Source organism: Podarcis cretensis (genome assembly GCF_951804945.1).
Source record: "Podarcis cretensis genome assembly, chromosome: 1".
NCBI classification, from domain to species: Eukaryota; Metazoa; Chordata; class Lepidosauria; order Squamata; family Lacertidae; genus Podarcis; species Podarcis cretensis.
This window is the reverse complement of record NC_137170.1, coordinates 88,676,787-88,701,853: the sequence shown is the minus strand read 5'-3', so window position 1 is coordinate 88,701,853 and position 25,067 is coordinate 88,676,787. Positions and strand designations below refer to the sequence as shown.

The following is a 25,067-nucleotide window of genomic DNA, read 5'->3' as shown; positions in this document are numbered from 1 at the left end:
TAAAATCAAGGTTGCGTACACATTACCACTTACTTTGGCTCCAGTGATCCCCTCACCCCCAAAATATAAGTTTTTGCTTGGAAGAATGCCAAGATAAGCCCATCACAGTCTTAAGCTCCCCTTAATACTTGTAGTACAAGTATTAATAACATTGCCCTGCCTTATAGCATCATAAAGATTACTAAGATACCATGAAGTGGTCAGAGCACAAAGGAAAAGTGATATATGCATCATTCCTACTATTATGATGTGAAAGCTGAGGGTATAATTGCTTAGGCAGCCAAAACCACCCACACAAAAGAGAGAAAGGCGTCAGCCAGCTTGGAGGAACCTCAAGATTTGCATAAGTACAAATTTGCAGGTGAGGAATGAAGTGAATGGAAACCTAAACACCACCACCCCATACTGCAACATTTTGTTGCAGATCTCACTTCTGATAACTGATCACCCGGGCAGAGCACTACATTTCTAGATGCCTGTGGATTTATTTATTTTCTGAAGTACCAGCTACTTGCACAAAAAATGGTACCTTATTGTGAAAAGGGAAGAGCCACAGCTCAGTGGTAGAACATCTACTTTGCACGTACAGAAGACCCCAGGTTCATTCCCTGGCTTTTCTAAGAAGGGCTGGGATAGACTTCCTGTCTGAAAACATGGAGAGCTGCTGAGAGTCTGTGTAGGCAATATTGAGCAATATGCACTTCTGGTCCGACTCAGTGTAAGGCAGTTGTATGAGATATTTTGATTACAGGTCCAGGATTTTAACAAAGCCTTCACAATAACGTTTTAGCAGTTAGCTTCAGAGTTTTTAGGCAACAACAAAGAGTTAGGTGCATCAGTTCTATGAGACATGCATATGTCACCACAGCACAATTCAAGTGTCCCTTAATGAGAGCATCTTTTTTCTGGTTCACAAAAGGTACTTCACATTTACTTGGATCAGTACAGGGGGAGGTAGGAAGCCAGCAGCAGCGAGAAAGTCCTTGCCTGGAATTAAATCTTCTTTCCAGAAACATTCTGCTGTCCCCATTCAGCAGATGGCATTCTCATATTCACAACGCCTTTTCCTTATATGTTCCAGGGCTGACCTCTGTTCCGTTACTACCGAGTCATGCATCACCAACCCCTCAAACACTTTTAGTAAAATCATCTGCTTTGAGAGGGTGCCAAACTTGGATATGGATGAGGAAGTATCTAAGGGGAAGGGCTGTTGTTCAGTGGCAGACCACACACATTGCATGCAAACAGCCCCTGACACCAATCCCCAACACTTCCATGTAGGGCATGAAAGCACCTACATCTGAAACACTGGGTAGCAGATGCCAGCTGTAGACACCATTGAGATGGATGGGCTGACAGCCTTTGACGCAGTTAAATATGTCAGATCTCTTAAAAGAAATCGGCATGGCTTTAAGACGCTGTGGCTTGCTTGCCACGATCCTCAAGTATCTTCTTTTTCCTTCTTTTAATAATTTCAATGGCTGGGGGTGACAAGAAATGTTCTGCTCCGGGTACCACCTGACTTTGCTACGCCACTGGTCACAGTGCAAGAACCTTTTAGCACCGAGTACATCAGGGATGAAGAATCTGTGGCTTCCACATATTGCTGAACAACAACATCTGTCCTCCCTTGACCATCGCCATGCTGGGAGCTGGGAGTACAACAACAATCAGAAGGAGCCAGGTTCTCCATCCCTGGTGTGCATTAAAAAACTGTGAAGAGAGGGGGACTCAACCAGCATATCTAAGCAGTGTAGGACTTTGGAAGACCTACTATTAGATACAGTGGTACCTCGGGTTACATACTGTCAGGGGCTTCAGGTTACAGACTCCGCTAACCCAGAAATAGTGCTTCAGGTTAAGAACTTTGCTTCAGGATGAGAACAGAAATTGTGCTCTGGCGGTGCGGCGGCAGCAGGAGGCCCCATTAGCTAAAGTGGTGCTTCAGGTTAAGAATGGACCTCCGGAACGAATTAAGTACTTAACCCGAGGTACCACTGTATAGGAAAAAGGAAAGCCTCTTTTTCCTGCGTCATCTCCCACATGGTGGATGCTGCATCCACCTTTTCTTCTTTCTGTTTCTAAAAGCATATGGTTCTTTTCCTCAAGCAACCTAAGGGCCTTTCCTTCTGCCTCTGTGCTCTCCCTTCCTACCTTTCTAGTTTATGTGCCACTTCCTCACCATCACCCCTCACCCTTTCTCTTCCTGCAGACTGCAGTTTCTGGCCCATTCTGTAACTCCATACTCGGAGGCATGGAAAGATTTGTAAAGAATGAATACACGCACACACAAACACAAACACAGGGAGAGCATTTCCAATAGCGAATGAATGGGAATCTCCAGAAGCTGCAGGATATGCATTCATGTCAAGCACTGTATGGGCCCAGAAAGCTACCGCTGCTGTCATTCTGCTCTCCTGTGAACAGCAGGGAGCTTTCTGGATATCACACACATGTCAGATGTTGCAAACAGCTGACCATTCCCAAGAAAAGCAGGCAAAATGCAGCTGTGGCAGTGGAAGGCTCTGCTCATTTTTATCTACTAGGATGCAGAACAAAAGAAAAACTTCACAGTCCATTAAGTGTTCTGTAGCAAGCTAAAGGTAAGTGATCAGAGCTTTGCAGAACTCAGACATTCTTTGGGAATTGAGGAAGGTGCCATTCCAAGTTAGACCATTGACCAATCTAGCTCAGTTTTGTTTACGATGACTGCCAACAGCTTTCCTGAGTTTTAGATGGGGGAACAACCCCAGACCTACCTGGAGCTGCCAGGGATTGAACCTAGAAGCTTCTGAATGCAAAGCAGATGCTCTACCACTGAGCTACGGCTGTTCCCCAATCCCCAACATGCATAGATGCAACTGCTTCTGCCCACCCCCAAAGTAATCTTAGATGTAATCCCTGAAAACCAGTTATCCAAAGTACTTATTGTTCCATTTTTTTAAAAAAAGTATATTGCCAATGTAGCAGAAAGGAGGGGGTGTCAGCTCATATTAGCAATATATAAATTTATTATTATTATTATTATTATTATTATTATTATTTATACCCCAGCCACTCAGGGGGGGCTCCCAACAGATTATTCATAATAATAATAATAAAGCGATAAAACATCAACCAATAAAAACATCCCTAAACAGGGCTGCCTTCAGATGTCTTCTAAAAGTCAGATCATTGTTTATTTCCTTGACACCTGATTGGAGGGCGTTCCACAGGGCCCTCTGCCTGGTCCCCTGTAGCCTCACTTCTCGCAGTGAGGGAATTGCCAGAAGGCCCTCAGAGCTGGACCTCAGGGTCCGGGGCTGAACGATGGGGGGTGGAGATGCTCCTTCAGGTATCAATACTAATTTAAACATAACAGAAGTAGCTCCTATGTCCAAATACATATCTAAACAGGACTGAAGATAAGCTACATATTTTCAGTACAGAAAAGCCACTGCACCATGGATGGTGAGTATCTATCCTTCCAGCCTTGAAGCATTAGACTATGTATACTTTAGTACTGTATCTTAAAACACACAGAGGTCATTTTCTCCCTGTGTTTCAAGTTTCATTTTCACATCGCTGTACACACCAGAGAGGTGTGGGGATGTCTTCACCCAACACACATTACCCAATTTGTTTCCCTGCACCTGTAACACCCCCTCCAAACTCATTTTCAATGAAGCTGTCTGCACATGTGCAAGGGCTGCCTTGAATGTGCACACCTCACCTTCCATTTTCAAATCAGATGGAAGCTGGTTTGAGGAGAAATGCATCAAAACAGAAGTATTCCTTTAAAAACTACAGCATACATAAGGATTGTGGCTAACATCTTGTGTGCTCAGCTTCAAACACAAGTGGTGGAGCAAACTGAAGGCAGAGTAAACCATAAAGTATACACATCATAAATCTCTTTTGCAACCATAAGGTCGCAAAAAATATTATCTATTTTCCTTGTCTATCTGTTAGTCCCACATCACAGAAACAGGATTTTTCCAAAGCAAAGTTAATACAAAGAACAATTTCTGACCAAAACTAAACACCACAGTACAAGCCAGCATCCGATGCCTCAGAAAGGCATTCTTAGCATTACATCATGCATACCTGTAACATAAATCTCACAGTCCCCTAGATCAGGGGTGGGCAGAGTTAAGGGCTGAAGACGTATATAAAGGGAAGAGCTGTCAGTCAACTGTAGAGAACATGCTTTGCATACAATAAGTCCCAGTTTCAACCCCTGGCATCACTAAGTAAGGCTCTGCTTTTTAAATAGTGCTCCAAGATTTACCTGCTAAAACCAGGTGCAAAAGATATACCTTAGGGAGATCTACAGTGCACGTTTAAAGTACATACAGTGCACATTTGCAGCACATTATTTCCCCCAAAGAATATTGGAAACTATAGTCTCCCCATCACAAAGCTACAGTTCTCAACACCTTTCAACACCCTTTACTAAAGTTCCCAGAATTCCTTGAGGGAAGTCATGCTACTGTATTTAAATGTGCATTGCATGTGAACATTTGGATCTGCCCCATTAGAATTAAAAGGGCCCCTCAGAGCACATTCTCACCTAAAGCATTTGTTTTCTGTTCCAGAAGTGAACTCTGTTCACAGTCCTTTCACACACAAAGGCCAGCTCTGGTTAGCTTTCTTCACTTCAGCAGCCCAATTTGGGTGGGAAAAATATTTTTGTTGTTGCTGCTATAGTCAATCTACTGCAAATCACAGAGATCTACCAGTAGATCCCAAATCTACCTTCCGCGCGCACTCACCAATTTCAATACAGTATATATTTCTGCAGGGCGATTTCTTAGTGCACACCTGCATGCATGCATATTAAGGCTCCGTAGATATTCCTCTGATGAAATGCATGCAACTGAAATCTCTCTCTTCCAAAACCAATTCATTTACCGGGTTCCAGAGAGGCAGGCACCGATCCACGCTTCTCCTACAGCCAATGCACATTGGCTCTCGACGGGACTTTTAACTCTAGCGCTTCAAAGCTTCCCTTCATTAACCTCCCGCAGAATCGCACAGGAAATTCCTTCACGCACTACACTCTTATACCTTGGCTAATGGCACTTTGGTCCACGACTGTTCTATCTATTCCCCCAAACCGACAGACGCCCCCCGGATCCGTACAGCCCGGCTTCCCCTCGTACCAAAAGCAACCTGGCTTATCTTAAAAACCGCATCACTCTCGCTGCCCGTTAACATCGCCACCAAACCATATTGACATTCCACTTGCAAAAATTCATCGTTATGTCTAGGAGCGCGCGGCGCGCACTCACATACCCGCTCTTTCCCCCCGCCCCATCTTAACAGATCCTCTTCCTACTCAATTATAAAGCAAAATCTAAACAGGCAAACAGATCCCCCCAAACCCGATGCCCCCCCCCCCGCATGCAACCTTTGCTTAGACATCTCCTTCTGCTACAATACAACCGTTGGGACCCCTTAAAAAAACACCAGGCCTCCCCCTAGTAACCTCGGCAAGACTTCCCCATTTGCAGCACCCGCCGGATCAGAGAAATGATCTCCTCGTCCTCGGATCAGAAGGATCCAGCCGCAGAGTTCTCTCCGGGTCTCCAAACTCACCCGATGCGGAATAGGAGGGGACCCGCCAGAGCCATGGGCATTCGGGGAAAGCGCTGCCTAGCCGCGCACCGGTGGAAAGCGCCGCTCAGGGCCCTGCAAGAAGAAGCGGCGAAGGTTGCAAGCAGCGCTCGGATCCGCAGCAGCCAGCCCAGCCAAGCCATGCTCTGCGGAGGGAGCGCGGCAAGCATCGGGCCCGCCCCCCGCCCCTGCCTTTAAAACAGCCCGCCCACCTCCAGCGCCAAGCACGCAGCCGGGCCCGCCCCCTCGGAGCGCCGTCTGGCCCGGAGCCGCTTCCTGCGCGGCTTGGGATACAGTGCCCCCTGAGGGATCTGGCCGTAAATGCCAGCGGTGGTACCCTAGGGGGAACGCGTAAGGAACTGGTAAACGAAGAAGCCCAAGGCATCGGGCTTTCAGAACAAAACAAAACAAAACATTTTTTCACAGCCTCTTTATAAATGTGTTGAGATAATAGTATTAGTCAGTGCTTTTTTTCTTAAAAAATGCTTAGGGGTACTCTCATTTTGACTCAAGAAAATGACCATTTTTTAGTTCAAATCAAGAAAAATAAAGACAGTAAATAGACAAAAGTACAGAGATTCACAGTATGCATCGTCCCCCCCCGAAAAAAGCATTGGTTTTAGTATTAACAATAATTTTATTAAATTTATATACAGTACCAACCTTCAAGAATCACAGTATTAAAACTCAAAAATATGATGACAAATCTGGTTCATTTCCACAACAGCAAAATTGGATTAAGTAAACTTTTTTCTCTCCCTGTGTCTCTTTATAATCCTGCCCTATTACATCATAAATGTGCAGCCTTGACCTGCTTTCAACCTGTTGTTTTCTCCAGATGTATTGGGCCACTGCTCCCACCAATCACTGCCAGCATGGCTTAATGGCCAAGGAAGATGGGAGCTGTGGTCCAACAATAACTGGAGGACGTCAGGTTGGAGAATCCCTTCTTCCCCAAGATAACTGCAGTATACCCGCAATTAAGAACACAGAACAGCTGTATCATAAAACAATGAAAAGTGCAGCCAAATCAGACAAGGTATATAAAAACAGCTGATTATCTTTGAAAAGACAAGTTGAACCTACTGCCCCAGCCTCCTTAATGACGGGGCTTTCCTCCCCTGTAAAGAAGTCAGTGGCATTTCCCTGGTGCAGAAAGAGCAATGTAATATTTTCCCACAGTTCCCTGACTCCACATGAGTGTGTTTGTTTTAGTTTCGAAAGGCAGTGTGAGCACTGTGGCATCTACTGATTAGAGTCAATAGCATCAAATTTCCTTCATTTTTGAGCATGTAAAACAGAGTTTACCCAGTAAGTACAATTCATTGATAACTTAGGCTGCAAGTCTATGCATACTTATCTGAGTGTTAAACCCACTGAATAGAATGAACCTTACTTCTGAGTAAACAGGATTGCACTGTTAGGACACTGCTTTCTGCTGCACCACTTCATAGGCTTAACTGCATTTTTAAAAAGAGATTTGTTGCTGTTTTTGCAAACACCTGTGAGTTTAATCATTGCACTGAGTCACAATGCATGTTTGCAGAACAGTAGTGCCCTCTGAACGGTATTTACGCTAAAGTAAATATACCTAGGTTTTTAAAGTCCTTCCCTTCCCAAGACTGTTGCATACATTATTGTTATTATAAAGTGGTATGGAAATGAAATTAATAATATTTTAAAGAAAAAAAATCTCAAAGTGGTTTTCAACCTACAGTAAAGCATCAAACAAAACAACCCAGAGGAAAACATTACAGAAAGTCAAATATAAAGTATACAATCAAAGCAACATAATTAACAGGAAACAAACATATTATCTTAAAGATTTTAAAATAAAACATTGCAAAGGTGGTCAACCACAGAATGCACATTTAAAGCAGCAAAGTCAACAACAACAAAGTTATCGTAAGCATTTCAAATGACAACATTACTAAAGGAAGCCAAATATAAAATGCACATTTAAAACAATGTATGTAGTCTACAGCCACATGTCTACTGTAAGGATGACCATGGACATAGTCAGGGGGCGGGGGGCAGCTGCCCCCCTAAATCGAGTAAATAAAAAATACTTAACTAAAGTAGAAATTGTAGAAAGATTTTGACTATTTTTCTGAGCACTTGGAGTAAAAAGAAATTAATTTAAAACAACTGTTGTTGAGACATTTAATTCTTAATCTGTTAAACAGAGCCAGACAGAGGATGATGACAGGTGGGTGTCCTGCCCCCACCCCCCAACATAAATCCTGGCTACACCCATGAGGACAACTACCATAACCAAGGGAAGCTATACTTACTTCTGCCTATCCAAGTGTTGAAGCATATATTTACTTTCTGATGGAAGCCCTTAAGGTGCTTGATTCACAGCAATAATTAATCAATTTAAGAGCAGGGACAGCTCAGTTGGTAGACTTTATTTTTTAAAAAACCAAACTCACCAAATGGCAGAGCATTGCTCTGGAGAGAAAAGTAACCTTGGGTGATTGTTGTTTTTTACCAGTATCTTTTTATTTTATTTTTAAGGTGCTGTATGCACATTCATTCACTTGGGTATAATCCTAGAGGCGAACTCAGTCTCCAAAGAATTGTTTGTGTATAAATTCAAACTTGCTTATATATATAAGTAAAGGTAAAGGGATCACTAAATGCCATGAGCATACCAAGAATTGAATGGTTTGCTACAATTATCTTGAACTTGATATTTGTATGATTGTGGCATGCTTATCTATCCAATATTATTTTTCATATTATTTCATCATCCTGGAGATCACTGGATTATCTTTTTTCCTTTTCATTATTTATCTTTATCCATTAGTTCCTCTTACTTAGTCTTTCAGTACTACTAATAATATCTATGCTAATGATACCCAGTTGTTTCTACCTCTCTCCCCCTTCTTTGCTGATCTCTCACCTCTTTTGCATTTACCCCAGTCTCCAAGCTGCTGGCTTATGGCTCACTGACTTAGAGATTGACCCCAGCCTTCCTAACTGGGTGCCCTCCACCTGTTTCTTCTGCAATTCCCATCAGCCCCACTCTGAACAGTCAATAGGTCATGCTGACTGGAGGTGATGAGTGTAGTCCTAATCAGGTGGAGAGGGCCAGGTTTGGAAAGGCTTTCTTAGACTACAGAGCCTTTCAGATTCTTACAAAGTAGGCTGGGCAGAGGAAGGAGACAACATAAGCACAGAACGGGGACATCTCACCCTGCTTGATCGTAGGATTGACTCTCAGGCACATCTAAAAGCACTTCTTTGTTTGCTTATTGATGAAAATGTCAAATCAAAAAACCAGACTTCCAGAAATTCTTCCAGGCATATTAAGAAATATCCCCCTCATTCCTTGACTGTTGTACTAGCCTGAGCCACCAGATGGTGCAGCAGTACAGTGGCAATAAAGTTTGTTTCTGTCTCCATGAATGAGCAAACAATGCGTACACACCATTTTTATTTATTTTTAATGCAACTTAGCCTGTTGGGTTTGTTTCTTGCGATGCAGAATCTTCAGTGCCAACTGTGAGCAGAATTTGCTTCTCGGATGAAAACTCTGGGAACTGAGTTGCTTCCTGGAAACTATCCTGACATCATTTGCTCAGAGCTCTCTGCAAAGGCGGGACTCACCCGTATGCTGGTGTTCGCTGATATCTCAGGGAAGATGCACAAGGTCGAAATAAATATGCACAGAACAGGAGGGAGTAGTCAGGCTTAATGAATGGTTTCCCCAGTAAATACTTGCAAGGTATTATGCTTATTTTCAAAAGATGCTTCTTCAAGATCACCTTCATCTGCGGCTCACATCCCATTTTTCAGCTTCATTTGCTTTCGTTGTATTTTGTTGTCGCCCTTATAATCTACTCTGTGCTCCCCCCCCCCCCCGTGGGAAGCCTGTCTGTTTCTATGGCAACACCGATATCATGAAGATGGCTTTAGAGTTTAGTGACAGCCGCACAAGACATCAGACAATTAAGGATCTCTAGTAGGGTTTGGCATTGCTGACACCTAGAACATTGGCCTCTAAAGCTGTGCACAATATATTTAGAGCAGTGCAGTGCCTTAACTAGCCTGGTGCCTTTCTGCATCTCTGTAAATGAGTGAGGGACAAAACAGATAGATTTAACCTTTGCTTTGTTAAACGTTTCATCACTCAGTTCCTTCTCTCCCCTCACTATTGCATACACATACTCCAGGCCAACTCCATCCCTGCAATGACCCACATTCATCCTGACAGCTGCTCATAATCTTGACAGTGCCAGCTGAGCCCCAGCAATCTCACCTTCCTGTTTTCAGGAGGATGGAGAGAATGAATGACACGCCATACATTTAAAGCACACAAGTTCCCCCAAAGAGCCCTGGGAACAGTAGTTTGCTAAAGATGTAGCTCTGTCCAGGTTAAACTACAGTTTGCAGAATTCTTTGTGCTTTAAATGTATGGCCTGCATGCAGCTTCAGTATGGGAATCTGTCGTGCACATCTGTTTGAAGGTGGGGGAGGGGTTGAGAACTGCAGTCTTTTGCCCTGTTACTTGCAAGTTACTTCTGAGTAGATGTATCTGGGATTCCCTTACCGGGTGGTGTTGAGCAAAGTAGACCCATTCATAGCTGTCAACTTTTCCCTTTTTTTAAGGGAAATCCTATTTGGAAGAAGGGAATTTCCCTTTTAAAAAAGGGAAACGTTGACAGCTATGGACCCATTGCACTTAATAGGTCCATTCATTTCAGTGGGTCTGCTCTGAATAAAATGTAGCTGAATACTCTAAATCAACAACAGAGCTATCATTTTACTGAAAGCTTAGGGCTTCTTCCTCCCTCATTTAACCAAGGTGCCTCCAGGCATGTGCTTAACTTGCAGTATTGGTAATAATCCAATCTTGCCTGAAGGCAGAGAGGACATGGTTGAACTGGCTGTAGTTTGATTTTTGCTTTGGGGCATAGTGGACAAGACACAAAGAATAAAAGATGGAGATACAGAAAGGAAAGTACAGTACAGGTATGGAAAAAAGGAGACTGAATATATAAAGAGGGGTTGATAATGGATACATTTGGCAGATGGATGTAGAAATGTCCATGTGGGGATGTTTCAGGACAACTTTCTCCCACCAACTGTATCTAAAGTAACTTAACAGTATGTATAACAACCAGCTGTTTATATATATTAACTATCTGTGTAATGCTAGAAGTATCCTCCAGCTGTACCATTTTTTTAAATAGGATACTAGTTCTTTTCTGTTGGCCCTAATAACTTTCCATTCATAAGGATGAACTGAAATTCTGAAAAAGTTTACAATACTGGATTAGGTAAATGGTAAAGGTGAAGGACCCTTGGGCAGTTAAGTCCAGTCAAAGACAACTATGGGGTGCAGCGCTCATCTCACTTCAGGCCGAGGGAGCCTGCATTTGTCCACAGACAGTTTTCCAGGTCATGTGACCAGCATGACTAAACCACGTCTGGCACAATGGGACACCATGACGAGTGCCAAAGCGCACAGAAATACTGTTTACCTTCCCACTGCAGCAGTACCTATTTATCTACTTGCACTGGTATGCTTTCAAACTGCTAGGTTGGCAGGAGCTGGGACTGAGCAACGGGAGCTCACCCCGTTGTGTGGATTTGAACCACTGACCTTCACATCGGCAAGCCCAAGAGGCTCAGTGGTTTAGACCACAACACTACCCACTCCCCTAAAATACTGGGTTAGCGTTGAATAATGTTGTAAGAAAAGCCAGATTTGTTAACCACTGAAAAAAAGTGTTTAAGATGACAGAGAGACGGACATGGTGCTGTTAAAAGTTCTTCACTGAAGTGTCCTACTCCCAAAGAAGAACCAGTTTATTCATAGAACTCTTTTTCGTTAGTCACAGTGATGAGTTACTCTTCTACTTAGAACTTCTCTGTATGATATATTCTTGTGTAACATCTGTGGCTGGGATTCTGCATGTCCTAAGTCCTCAAAAGTGCCATGTTTTGCATTTAGGGACATGTGATACTTCCCCCATAAGATTTTGTAGCCATAAGATTCTGTTTGATTCGACTAAGACACAAATGCCATCAGTTGTTGAGTCCTTTGCTACTGGGATGGCTTTATGGAATGTGACTACATGCATGTCAGGGGTGCCATTGCACCATTTTTCTATTATAGTAATAGAAAATGCCCACAGTATTTTGTGAGCTTCCTTGTTAAGGTATTCATTTGGTGACTTTGAATTCACTAATTGTGTGACCCCAATGCAGGGGTACTTAAAGGTAAAGGTAAAGGTACCCCTGCCCGTACGGGCCAGTCTTGACAGACTCTGGGGTTGTGCGCCCATCTCACTTAAGAGGCCAGGGGCCAGCGCTGTCCGGAGACACTTCCGGGTCACGTGGCCAGCGTGACATCGCTGCTCTGGCCAGAGCCAGAGCCGCACACGGAAACGCCGTTTACCTTCCCGCTGGTAAGCGGTCCCTATTTATCTACTTGCACCCGGAGGTGCTTTCGAACTGCTAGGTTGGCAGGCGCTGGGACCAAGCAGCGGGAGCGCACCCCGCCGCAGGGATTCGAACCGCCGACCTTTCGATCGGCAAGCCCTAGGCGCTGAGGCTTTAACCCACAGCGCCACCTGCGTCCCGCAGGGGTACTTAGCCAGCAATAAATGGAGAAGAACAGCAGCAAGGCTATCTGTAACCCACAGTCTGGGTGTGGGTGTGGGTAAAACACCACTAATTTAATTTTGCTTTTCTAAGGCAACATTTGGAGGTCTTTGTCCCCCCATCTATGTTCAGCAAGGTCTTTCCTGTTGATGAGCTATTCTTCCCCTCAGCCATTACATGCAGTCATTATACTGTCATTGGATCAGGAAGTGTGAGAATATTGTGCAAAGGATGGTGTATGTAGACGTGCCTTGTTTGGTTGTGCAGACCACTGAAAACAGAATTCCACAACTATACCTTTTATATTCTGATTGCCTGTTCCTAATTCCCAGCTCATGCCCTCCTCTCCCTTTGTGTTCTTCCCTGTTAGAATTCCATGCATGCTAGAATCCTGTGAAAAGCTTCTCTCAATGCTACCAACTCATTCTGTCCCTTTAAGAGGCGGGGAGGAAGGCTGTTGCTGCGGAAACCAGTGAATACATTGTAACCTCACTGTGGAAGGACAGGAAAAAACCCGCAGTGAGTCTAGAGTGGGAGGCTTCAGGTCTAACATGAAGCTGACTTCCACTCGTTTCTCTAAATTTACCCCCATCCTGGGAAGCTGCATGGGCGGGGAGGAAATAACTGGGGTGGATGCAACTGGGGTTAGCATTTGAGGCATTCATTGATGAGGGTGGAGGGGCTTTGTTGCTACATCAGGATGCTGTACAGAAGGACGGAGGACAAGTGAGTGGAAGGAAATAGGGGGTCTTTGCAGCCAATATTCTCCCAAATTTATACAAATGCTTTATTGATTAATTGATTGCCAGGCTGGGAGCCATCCAATAAAATAAAATGAGCCAGTTTCAATGAGAAAAAGACAGAGAAAGCACATACCTTATCTCAATTTATTTATTTTTAAATTTTAAATTTTGTCTACCACTTAATGGTCAAAACCTGTACTGTAGATGGTTTGCATAAAACATAAGATAGACATTAAAATCATCAGAAGTTAAAAATGAGTTGATCCATTAAAAAGTATTTATAAAATCACCAGTTAAAAATATATGTTATGAAATACAAAAGGGAATTACCAATTAAAATGCTGACCCTGCCTATCTGGCTTAGGCTTGCCTAAGCAAAAAAGTTTTTAGAAGGCGCTGTAAACAATACAGCAAAGGTGTCTGCCAAATACCAGTGTGCAGGGAGTTGCAGCATAGGGACTGCCCCATTGCGAGACCGATTCCTTATTTGTGCAGAACAGGCTTCCCCTAAAGAATCCTGAAAATTGTAGCTTGGTGAGAATTCTCTGTTAAAGACCCTTTGAAGGACTACCTTTCTCAGAGTTTCATGGGAAGAGGGAAGATGGCCGATGGCCCTCATCCTTCCTACTATTCTCCGGGAAGAGCCTGCAAAAAGCTTGACCATAGAGCTCTATCTTAGCACCCACCAAGGAGATGGCACGAAGCACAGCAAAATAAGAGCCATTGCTTTGCCTGGATATCTGACTTTTAGACATGCAGGGCCCATTAGCAGGTCCTGATTCCTAGCTTTCATTTTCAAAAAGTTTGTAGTGTTTATAGCCTGGGAACTTGGTGGGAATAATGGAAAATGTGCATTGCCTCTGAGGGAATATGGCAATCCTGTTAAAGGGGTCCATGAGGAGGTGCTTTTGTCTGGATGCCCATGCAAGGGGCTAGGGCCATAGCACTCCTTGTGGAGTAGCACCTATTTGATACAAGTCATAGGGTCTCCTCAACATCGGTTCGACCCCTTGGTTGATAATTCAGCAGTCAGGTTGGTTGAGGTCGGTTACAACCCAATGCCTTCACCAAACTCCTTACAGCTGTAATCAATAACCTTGTGGCCTAAATTCAAACCATACAGTTTTGTCACGAGTGGTCTTTTGGTCAGCGATGTCCTGTGGGGTGGTGGGCTCACAGCACCTGAATGAGCAAATGGCAGATCCCCATGTCTTGGACACATTAGCTCAGTTCTTTCTGGTGTTGATTTCATGCTAAATTCTTCACTGTGACTCTCCCTTGTATATATCGTCAAAATTAATTGAAACAGTATGGTAGGCTGGGACTGTTCCCCTTATCTCACACAGTATGTGGCTAGAGCTATGTCCACTCCAGCTAATGTATTGCAGGCAGGGTTTGCATCCAGTCTGCTTTCATCATCCATATCCTCTCCCCCCCCCCCACCGCTTCTTCTTCCAGATTTCCTCACAGCAGACCTCTGGGAAGTGTCCTCTTCTACACCCACCTGCTCCAAGGCTTTAAGTCCTCATCTCTCCACAATGCAAAAGAAGACCTCAGACGAGGTGGCGAAGGAGGTGCCAATACCGAAAGTCCCAGCTGCCAACAAAGGGGCAGTGGAATTCCTCTCGCTCATTGGTGGGTGCCCCTTTTGAGGAGGGAGGAGGCTCTCCTACCCTGTTCTCCCCCATGTAAGGGAGGGGTGCTGACAGCCAGGAGCTTTTTCACTATCAACCTTTGAAGATATAGGAGTCTTAGGGCCAAAGAAGACTGACCCTAAAAGCACCACTGGGAAAACCTTTTTTCTTTTTCTTCATAGCAGGCACTGAGGGGGGGGGGTTATTGGTATTGCAGCAGACATGGAGGAGGTTTAAACCTCTCCTCATCCTGCCACCCAGCTGCAGTTCTAATGAATTTCCCCACTCCACTCCACACTGGGGGCATTTTCATTGGGATTTCAATAGGGGGGAGTAAATGATCCCCTGCCTGCATGCTGCGGTCCCAATGAAAATGGGAGGGTCCCCCTGCACCTGCTATTATAAAAAAATGAAATGGAATAGGAATATTCTCAGTGTTAATGTCGTGTCTAGTTTCCTCAGTTCCAAACCACTAAGGAACACTATTGGTCAGCGTGGGCATGATTGTATCAGCAAGTTTGCTGCTAACTCCTAAGGCAAAACCAAGTTTCCTATCTTCAACAGCCAATTTTGTGAGCCACCTTTTAGACCTGGTACAAGGCTTTGCCAGACTGACTTGCAAGATGGTATGTCCCAGGGCTGGGATGGGGAAACTTCAGGGCATGGAGCCAAATGCAGGCTTCTCTGTCTGACCCTCAGGACTTTTCCCAGAGCCCTTTCCCCTCTCTTCAGGCCACATGCCTCACCAGCCCTGAACTGCACCTTCCTTGAGAGCTTTTCCCTCACTGGAATGTGTCCTCAACCTCAGACAATATGGGAATGTTCAGGGTGGCAGGAGAGGATATATTGTTTATTAATATCCTTCCTAACTTGCGCTAGCAAGTTCCTTTATGTAGCAGAGTTACATTCCCCCTTTTATATGCATAGCAGATAGCTGGTTGCAGGCTCATGTGAGCCTCTCACTATTATACAATTCAGTCTGTCTCAGATTGAATTGTATGTTCCCAGTAAGTTCCCTTGAATCCCTCTTAAAAGAATAAAGACACAACAATCTTATTCAAAGTCAATAAAAGAAGTTTACTCACATCAGTTCACAGTTGGATTCCTGAAGACAGACTCAGTTACAAATATGTACATGTGGCTCTACCCCATATGGGGGAATAATCCCAGTGCTTCGGCTAGCTGAGAGCTAGCAGAGCAGTCCTAGCTAGAAGCTGGTCAAACAAAGAAGGAAGTCAAAAAAAGAGGGAGTTGTGCTGCATGACTCATCCTTTCCTTACCTGGACAGGTTAGGTCATGCCCACCTTCTATCACATGCAAAAGGAAGGATGTTCTAGCCAGGAGGAACAGGAAGTTTTGACTGGCTGGACCAAACATTCCCTTGCAAGTCTTCTCTAGCATTACAAGGAATGTTGTACTTGACTGCCTCTCATGGATCACACCCCACAGACAATGCTTCTTGCTTGTCTGGATGCGGGACAGAGAGGAGAGTATGAGCATAGGTAAGAAGTAGTTTACTATACAAAGGTAAAATTCACACATGTTGCTTTGCTCGCTTTTGCCTCTGGCCCTGGGCACCATTGGCATATGGCCCCTGGAATGCAGCCCATTTTCCCCACGCCTTTCCCTGGCTGACCATCCTTTCAAATGCTGTAATGGATCATGGAAAAAACACCAGGCACATCACAGGCAAGCAACTGGCAGGCCTTGGGGAGAAGCCGGGGAGAAAGGAGGTCAATATGACCCAGATGACTCCAAACTTAGTGGACTTATTCCTTCAGCTTTTCAGTTAAACACTTCCATATAGAATCTGGTTTGATATTAGGTCTCTGCTCATGAGTTTTAGGGTTGGATCTACCTTTGTTGCCAAAATACTCTGCATCCACCACCAACTGGTTTTTGCTATTGGGGGATATTTTCCCATTCTGTGTGGGAACAGGCTTTTCTCTCTCTGTTTCCCCCAAATGATAATGTTCTGCTCTCTCATCTTGCAGAACTGAAAGAGATAAAGTACTGCATTTTTGGGGAATCACTGGTTGCCATCTCGGAGAGCGGAGAGACTACAGGGACATTCACCATCTCAGTGGAGGAGACCAGCTATTCACCAGACGACTGGGACGAAGAAGACCTGTACCTGGTCCGTGCCAACAGCAAGGGGACCATTGATGGCATCCCTTGCACAACGTCCATTACAGGTAACTTCACTGCGATAATTTGGCAGGAGGAGGGTGGTGTTATGGAGAAGAGAGAGAGTCAGCCTACTCCTGTGTCCAAATAACAGCCTTAGGCCTCAAATTATACAACTGGCGATATGGGACCATGAAACTATGAATGCAGAGATGGAGCTATAACATGAGAAGAAGAGATTTAACCATAGAGTATTTGTAGCAAGTGAATACAGTCGTTTTTTGGTTCCTAGTGCCATGCTTCCTTAGTCTGATAACCGTTTTAGACCCAAGGGAAGAAAAAGCTGAGCAAGGTTATAGCCACACAGTGTGGACATAGCACTTAATATTCTGCTATATCCCCAATAAGGCCCTACAATTCCTGTTCCTGTAAGCTAAGGTTGTCATACGTCTGGAATTTCCTGGCCATAACCAGCAATTGGCCGTCAGAAGCAGTGTCATGGCGGAATCTGTTGAAGCATCCAGGAAAATCTGAAAAATCTGAAAAAGCTAAACAACTTTTCTGTCCACATTTTCACTTTTTGAAATATGGCAACCATACTATAAGCAAGACTCTACTATGTTTAAAATTATTCCCACTTCATTTAATGGGACTCATGGGCTATGAAACTTGTTCAGAATTGCAGACTTCAATCAGCAAAGACCTCCTAATTTTGTGATGTACTTATTTAGCACATTTCTTTCCCACCTTCCCTCGAAGGAGCTCAAGGTGGCATACATGGTCTTCCCTCTTCCCATTTTATCATCACAACAACCGTGTGAGGTACGTTAGGCTCAGAGACAGTGACTGACCCGAGGTCACTCTGCATGATTCACAGCTAAGTGGGGACCAGAACCCCAGTTTCCCAGGCACTCTAACCACTACACCACACTGCTGTTCCTTCTCCCAGCTATTCCCTTGTCGCTAACAATATGCATTTAATTTTTATTTTATCTTCTTAATGCAGCTGGGGTACTATTTGTGCATTCACACCCACCCACCCTGAGCAATCACGTGTTTTGGTAGGTTCCCTAAAACCCATTGAAAGGAATGAGATGTAAGTAGTTCATGCACAACACTAGTCATTGTACTTTTCTTGTGTAAATATGTTTTGTTTGGATCTGAGAGTTAGTACAAAGCTGATGCTTAGAACCTTCTGCTCTCCTTCAAACACCTCAGTTGAGCTGCTTGTCTCCCTGGAAAAGCAACTAGGCAGAGAATGAAGAAAAGCGAGGCTTCACCAAAAGCAGACCACTCTTCCCCGAGATGCATCAGTAGTGCTTTGCCATTTCATGGCATTAGACAGAGTGGTGTTACAATTGTATCTTAAGCAAACAAAGAAATGGCACGAATTAGGTTGGGCTGACAGCACAGAAAACACTGGTTGGGCTGACAGCACAGAAAACACTGGAATGCAACATTTTGGAAGAGAAATCATCTGGATCCTCCATAAAAACAAAGTGAATGAATGATATCCATTCCAGAGAAAACAGCTAGTGTGGAATCAACCCAGTCACAGTAGGTTTGGCAGCCGTCACAGTGGTTTCTAGCAGCTATCAGGCACTACTTCAGGAAAATTCTGAGAAAGGTAGGCAGCTTCAGGAACTCTTGGTAAAAACTGGAGTATTTCCAAGGGTAATAAAGAGGCAACGTGGGCTTGCAGGGAGTGTTTAGGTGGCATAACCTTTAACTGTTTGTTTTTTAAACCTTTATTTCTTTCTTTATCAGGATATGTAACAAAGAAATTGGAAACTGTAGAGCAGCACACAAAGGAAAGTGTGAGGGTAAATATCTTGTTTGTGTCCCCTTCACCATGGCTACCTGGATGCAAGATAACATCTAAACACCTGAAATGAATGAATAAATAAGAAAATTGTCCAGTAGCACCTTAGAGACCAACTAAGTTTGTTCTAAACACCTGTAATCCTGACAAGATTTCTCCTCTTCATAGTGAAGCATGGGGGTAGGGGAAATCTTTTCAGTCCCGCCCCCCTTTTGCAGGTTTCCTTCATGATCTCCATTTTCTGCTCTCCTGGTTAAACTGACCAGGATAGTTGGCCTTAGGTTAAGGTTACCAGACGTCTCCGTTTCCCAGGGACAGTCCCCGGATTTCCAAATCAGTTCCGTGACAAAATCCATCTATTTAGTAGGAAGTTGAAAAGTGTCCCCAGATTCATTGAAAAAAATCTGGTAACCTTACCTTAGGTCCCTTTGAAATCAGTGGAATATCCAGCCCATTCAAAAGCAGGCTGTTGGAAATGCAGTTGTCAGCCCACCTTCCCCCTGTGGGGACTGGGATTTAAAGCAACACTTTGGTCTTGCCTACATGCACACACCAGAAGCAGGAAGCAATCCAACAGGACTATTTATAGCCACAGCCTACATAAAGTCAATTTAAGACAATATGGTGCCTGAGACAGAAAATCCAAATCATGTCAGCAGGGCAATTTAACAATAAATAAATAAAATAACCGACCTGCATATTGGCGCCTGACATCTTCCTTCTAACATAGCTGACTCCACCTACTTGTAAAGCCTTAAGGTAAAGGTAAAGGTACCCCTGCCCGTACGGGCCAGTCTTGACAGACTCTGGGGTTGTGCGCCCATCTCACTTAAGAGGCCAGGGGCCAGCGCTGTCCGGAGACACTTCCGGGTCACGTGGCCAGCGTGACATCGCTGCTCTGGCGAGCCAGAGCCGCACACGGAAACGCCGTTTACCTTCCCGCTGGTAAGCGGTCCCTATTTATCTACTTGCACCCGGAGGTGCTTTCGAACTGCTAGGTTGGCAGGCGCTGGGACCGAGCAGCGGGAGCGCACCCCGCCGCAGGGATTCGAACTGCCGACCTTTCGATCGGCAAGTCCTAGGCGCTGAGGCTTTAACCCACAGTGCCACCTGCGTCCCTTGTAAAGCCTTAGATCTCTTCATATTTCCGGGGTGGGGAACAGTGTGTCATTGAAGGTGTGATAGATCAGCCTATAAGTGCTCTGAATTTCTTCCGAAATTAAACTTTTATACTTATCAAGGACTGGACAGGAGGGCCATTGGCCGAGATGGGCTTCCTCCAGACAATCTTTCTTTTGTGGGTATAATTTTTATTAATTTTTCTATTTTACAATTTATAATATTCATTTAAACCACCTTAAAATGTCAATGACTTCCCTTCTTCTCTTTCTATGGTTCATTTTGCATATAATAAATCACTGCATATTTTGCATAAACTAAACCATTCAGTATTCCATTATTACATCCATCAAAACTTGTTTACACTGTTGAATTTACCTTAATGCTGCCAACGTTTTCAAGTGTACACAATTTCCTCCCATATATTCAATAAACATTTTCCAATGTATGTTCTTCTTGTTGTCTTATTCTATATGTTAGGTCCATAAGCTGTGCATATTCCATCAGTTTAAGTTGCCATTCTTCTTTAGTTGGGACCTCTGCTCCAGACAATCTGTACATTCAGCATCCATCCCAATTTGCTTATTTGGTGGTTAGACTATGGGTGGGATTCAGCTAACAACCCCCCTCCCACTAGAAGCCCAAACAAGGATTTCCACAACAACAATTTATTTGTACCCCACCCTTAGCCACTCTGGGTGGCTTCCAACATATATAAAGACATTGGTTTTTGGGGGGGGGGGGTCCAGGAGAACCCTTGGAGCAACACACAGAGGGAGGAGAAGGGAGATTAGCACTACATTGAATTCCTTCCTATGCCTGGTCTTAATTGGTCCTGATTTGTTTACAAAGCAGTTATATCAGAATAAGCCTTCATCCTGATTTGCTTTTGGGAACTGGTCTTGCAGGCCAAACTGGGACCCATAATTAGGCCTTGGGCCAGAGGTTCCCCACCTCTGCACTAGAGGGACAAAGGGCTTAGACATAAGTACTCTTGGGTAATTTTTTTTTTTTTAACCCATCTGTCTGGCATGGATTTATCATATTGTTGTACTTTTTTCTGCAGTTCAGGGAGCACCCAGTGGAAACCAGGACCCATGTGGTGAGACGCCAAGACCAGCTTTTTGTGAGCAAAACTGTGGTGGAAAGAGATGTGAGTAAATTCTGATCCTTCTTAAAGGATTTGGGAAGTCAAGCCCAACTCCCTCCCTTTCTAGGTTAAGGGAAATAATCACACTAGTAATTCAAATCCATGTCACTTTCATGTCTGTTCACCTATAAGTCAATTCCAGCGTGATTTCCCTATTAAATCCACACAACCAAAATTGTGTGTTATGTACCGTATTTTTCGCCCTATAGGACGCACTTTTTCCCCTCCAAAAATGAAGGGGAAATGTGTGTGCGTTCTATGAGCCGAATGCAGGCTTTTGCTGAAGCTTGGAGAGCTAGAGGGGTCGGTGTGCACCGACCCCTCTCTCTCTCCAGGCTCCAGGAAGCTATCCGTAAGCCTGGGGAGCCCGCGGGAGTTCCCGCAGGGCTCCCTAGGCTGCGGATAGCAGCCTGCTGCACGGAGCGCGATGCGCACTGAAGCAGTGCGCCCCGCGCTTCGGGCAGATATCCGCAGCCTAGGGAGCCCTGTGGGAGTTCCCGTGGCTGGGGTGGGAATAATTTTTTTTCTTCAATCCCCCCCCAAAAAACTAGGTGCGTCCTATGGGCTGGTGCGTCCTATAGGGCGAAAAATACAGTAATACTTATTTTTTACATCCCCCCTTCCTCAAAATACAAGTTTCTAAGTACATTTTCTCTTGAAATAACATGTTTTAAAATGCATTTTGATTGTGGCTGTTGTTGAATGAGAACTACATAGGAACAATCAAGAAGTGAGTTCTGACTCACACATGACTTATTCATTTAGAATATTTATTTCCCACTTTATAAGCAGTTTACAAAATATCCTGAAATAAAGATTACATTCAAATCTAAGCCCAGGAACAGAAATAACACAATGTCCCTGTGGTGCTAGGATTATTCATAACACTGGAAGGTCTGAATCTGGTTAGTTCATACTTAGTTTCGCAAATACTGTATCCCTCAAGCATTCCTAGCTACTGTCCTTGAATGTTATCTATAATAACTTGTTCCACTGGTTGTCATCAGGGATTAACAGACTATGAGATTGTTATGTTACTTTCCACTATTTTGTAGTCTAACTACCTTGGAGTCTAGCCTTGTTGCAAGGCTTGTAACGCAATTTGCACCCTGTTGAGTATTCTAAATAGACAAACAGCAATATGGCATACTATATGTATTGCCTTTATACCCCTTCTTTCTTCCATGATGGAATTCAAGGCAGGTGGTCTCCAGACACCAAACAGACCCAGATCTCCTGAGCATCTCCTTCAGATCATGTCCCAGAACAACATTTCTCTTGCACATTTCCAAACCCTCCACCTTCATTATCTCAGTACTTACACCAGCCCACTAAGAAGAACAGCATTGTCCTCATGTTGCAGATATGAGCTGGTCTGAGGCCAAAGGAGTCATGCTTAGTACCAAATGCCACCTAGTGAATTTGCAGCTGAGATCTGATTTGAACTGAGGACTTCCCAACTCAAAGTCTTCACCACTATGCTGCACAAGCCCTCATAACAGTCAGATGACAAAGGGCAGCAAGATCACAGTTTCCCATTCTTGTCCCACGAATGGCTAAGCCTGTCTTGAAGCGCCAAGGAGTGCCATCTATAAGTCCCAAAACAATTTCCCCAGAATGACCTGTTGTTGTCTTGGATTTGGTGAAAATGTCTTTCCTCTATTCTCTCTCACAGGAAGAGATCCACGTTGACACATTTTCTTACAAACGTGCACAGCTTCATGGTCTAGTCTCAGAGTCTGCCAACTTCCTGGTGATGCGGGTGATGGCCAGGAGGCAAGCTGTACCACAGGATGCCATTTTCCTTGCATTTGGCATTGACCAGCACATCTGCCCCTGCACCTATGTGAGTGTGTCTGGTGGAGCACCCTGCAGGTGTTGGCAATGTATGAGGAAGTTTGTCTCGGGAAGGGCTGTGTTACAGCACATATTGTGCTGACCTATCCAGCTACACAGGCCCAGCCCTCGGTAGATTGGCAAAAAAATCCACGTGAAGATTTGACCAAAACATGCAGGCCAGCTGACTGTCTAAAGTTAACTATATGCTGGCAGGAGAGAACAAGGCTTTGCTGCCTCACCAGCAGCACTATTTTTACTCACCTTTCTCGTTCTTCAATTCCATTCCCAGAGTTCCCTGGGCATCCAGAAGCAGAAAGTGGGCAAAGAGGAGGTGGAGGTGTTTGTCATCGAGAGAGTTGTGCACTCCGTGGACGAGGTCCCCCTGTGCTGGCAGTTCTACTTCCTGTCGGATGGGTAAGGAGGACCCAATGCAATTGCTTGTGTCCAGCCCTTCCTTGCAGGAACGTGGCTCACTCCCTCTGACCTAGAATAGCTTCTGACAGTCTTTTCGACAGCATTCTTACTGTAGGTTTCCTAGCGCAGCCTGGTTTCCTTTGAATGCCAGTGCTTTAAAAAAAACTATTATTATTATTATTATTTATTATTATTACAAATACATTGAGTGAATGCAAGGTAACCTAGTTCTTTATTTCCACTCTCACAGTACACAGGTTATGTGTACTAAATTCCCCGTCTCTCCCTTATTCCACCCTAAGAACCATAAATGAAACAACTCAGTTGCATTTCGTATGCAAAATGACGTGCAAAATGTGGCGAGGAGAAGAGGAGACAGAAGATGTTTGCATCTTCAGTATCCACCAAGATACATTTGTCATTTGATTAACTAAAAGAAATGCAAAGGTAATGGCAGGAGAACTTCCCGTTCCTAGGCCTGGCATGCCTCATGATGATCCATTCACAGCACATCATGAAGGCACCAGAGTCGCATGCAGCTACAGTCTTGCAGGGCTCCTGCCTATCTCTTACAGTTCCCAGGCAAATATGGGAGGGTCCAGCTGGCTAGTTTTCCTTCTTGCCTCCTCCACCCAGGCATTTATCTCGCCGCGTCCAGGTTGGATCCCCGGCCACCATGGTGATCCTGCAGATGCCCATTCTGATTGACACAGGTAAAAGGCAGGAGTCTGTGAAATTTCCCTCCCTCCACCCTGTCAGCGGTTGGGAATGGTCACCAGAGGCAATTGGGGCATTTGGTAGTTGAACCCCCTCCAGACATCCTTTTTTCATTGGACATTTGTGATGATCTGCAATTGAGGTGGTCACATCAGCTATCCATACTGTCAGTGCCTGCAAAAGTTTTGGCGTCCTCATGCTGCTTCATTTCCAAGCGGTGCATCTCTCATAATCTCCTGCTGAAGTTTCATACCTTTTTTATACTACAAATGTTCTAGTTAATTTTTGTTTTGATTCCGTTGTGCTATTGCCTCTTTGGAAAGCAAAAACATGGTAACAGTTGGGGAAGAATCCCAGAGCAAACTAAAGTAGACTAAATCCACCACTAACACACTATTATTGTGTCAAGAACGCGTTGCAGGATACACCCACAACAAAACACCAGTCTGGAGAGGCCCAGGATCTGTGTTGGTCTCCACTGGGGACAGCCTCTGGGAGTGAATCAACTAACGGGCAAAATGGCATTCTCTTTCATTTGGGCATGGATTAAAATTTAATTGCACTGTTTATTTTTGTTTATTTTTAAGAGCCATTGATTTCTAGTATGTGATGGACATCTATCTCTAATTCCTATGTTCCTAACTCTCTGCTTCAATTTCCACCTCTTCCCAGATGAATCAGACCCTCGTCCAGTCTTTGAGAAAATCCCGCTGGATTGGGAAGAGGATGTGCAGCTGTATTCCCAGTTCTTAGACAGAAAGGTGAGTTGTGTGGCAGCTAGAGTCTTGCCTACGCTCTTAAAATGTGCCAACTGTTGCCAGGGGTCAATTAGTGGGCCTCCAAATACATGTAGTTTTACCTGAAGTACTTGGGTAGGGCACCAAACTGGACAGAGCAACAACCTGAGAGCCCCTCCTCTAACGGGGGTTTGGTTTCCTCCCTTCAGGAGGAGCTGCAAGCAAGCCATGCCACCTATGTGCGTCGCCACCCAGAGCTCCGTGCGCTGTTGGCAGATTTCTTACAGCTGCTGCTCCTTCGCAAGCCCGATGATGTGGTCACCTTCGCTGCAGAGTTCTTTGCCCCCTTTTCAGCGGAGCGCCCACCCTGCAGGTCGTTTCGGTCATCTGACAAGCCCAGCCCCTTTCGCAGCCACGTCTAAACTATTCCAGCAGAAGAATAAAGACCCAGAGAATGATGCTGGGGTTTGCGGGAACTGTTTTTGGAAGTTGCTCGGGGCACACCCTGCCCAAAGGGGTGCATTGTGACTACTGCTGTGTCCAGGGCAG

General features: G+C 44.5%; 2 protein-coding genes across 4 annotated transcripts in view; one reads left to right on the top strand and one right to left on the bottom strand.

The window, feature by feature from the left end:
* The window catches only part of LOC307212145 (putative hydrolase PNKD), a 36,112-nt gene extending 29,832 nt beyond the window's left edge, over positions 1 to 6,280 (bottom strand). Inside the window, exons 1-2 of one of the 2 annotated variants that reach the window (XM_079969169.1) lie at positions 6,262 to 6,280; positions 5,581 to 5,673 (exon numbers count right to left, since the gene is read on the bottom strand). In XM_079969169.1, the coding sequence (XP_079825295.1) occupies positions 5,581 to 5,621 (41 nt within the window). In that variant the 5' untranslated portion in view covers positions 5,622 to 5,673; positions 6,262 to 6,280. Of the gene's footprint in view, positions 1 to 5,580; positions 5,804 to 6,261 lie in introns of those variants that run through there. The other variant, XM_079969168.1, reaches the window with a different exon arrangement.
* CATIP (ciliogenesis associated TTC17 interacting protein) lies at positions 294 to 24,976 on the top strand. 2 transcript variants are annotated; one of them, XM_079969145.1, is made up of 11 exons: positions 294 to 361; positions 12,587 to 12,942; positions 14,418 to 14,594; positions 16,588 to 16,788; positions 18,488 to 18,543; positions 20,728 to 20,814; positions 22,487 to 22,657; positions 22,940 to 23,064; positions 23,701 to 23,777; positions 24,454 to 24,542; positions 24,728 to 24,976. In XM_079969145.1, exons 3-11 carry the CDS (start codon positions 14,498 to 14,500, stop codon positions 24,938 to 24,940), a joined length of 1,116 nt encoding a protein of 371 aa, XP_079825271.1. In that variant the 5' UTR covers positions 294 to 361; positions 12,587 to 12,942; positions 14,418 to 14,497; the 3' UTR covers positions 24,941 to 24,976. The 2 variants fall into 2 exon arrangements, with proteins under 2 accessions (XP_079825271.1, XP_079825272.1); XM_079969146.1 differs by lacking the exon at positions 294 to 361 and having other exon boundaries at positions 12,587 to 12,746; positions 14,430 to 14,594.
* Positions 24,977 to 25,067: the final 91 nt, after the last annotated feature.

What these genes read in the sequence shown, in the direction of transcription:
- CATIP (XM_079969145.1), top strand. Translation starts at nt 14,498, where the DNA reads ATGCAAAAGAAGACCTCAGACGAGGTGGCGAAGGAGGTGCCAATACCG. An exon ending in TTGCACAACGTCCATTACAG is followed by an intron (nt 16,789 to 18,487) that starts GTAACTTCACTG and finishes TTTCTTTATCAG; the next exon opens with GATATGTAACAAAGAAATTG. An exon ending in AAACTGTGGTGGAAAGAGAT is followed by an intron (nt 20,815 to 22,486) that starts GTGAGTAAATTC and finishes TCTCTCTCACAG; the next exon opens with GAAGAGATCCACGTTGACAC.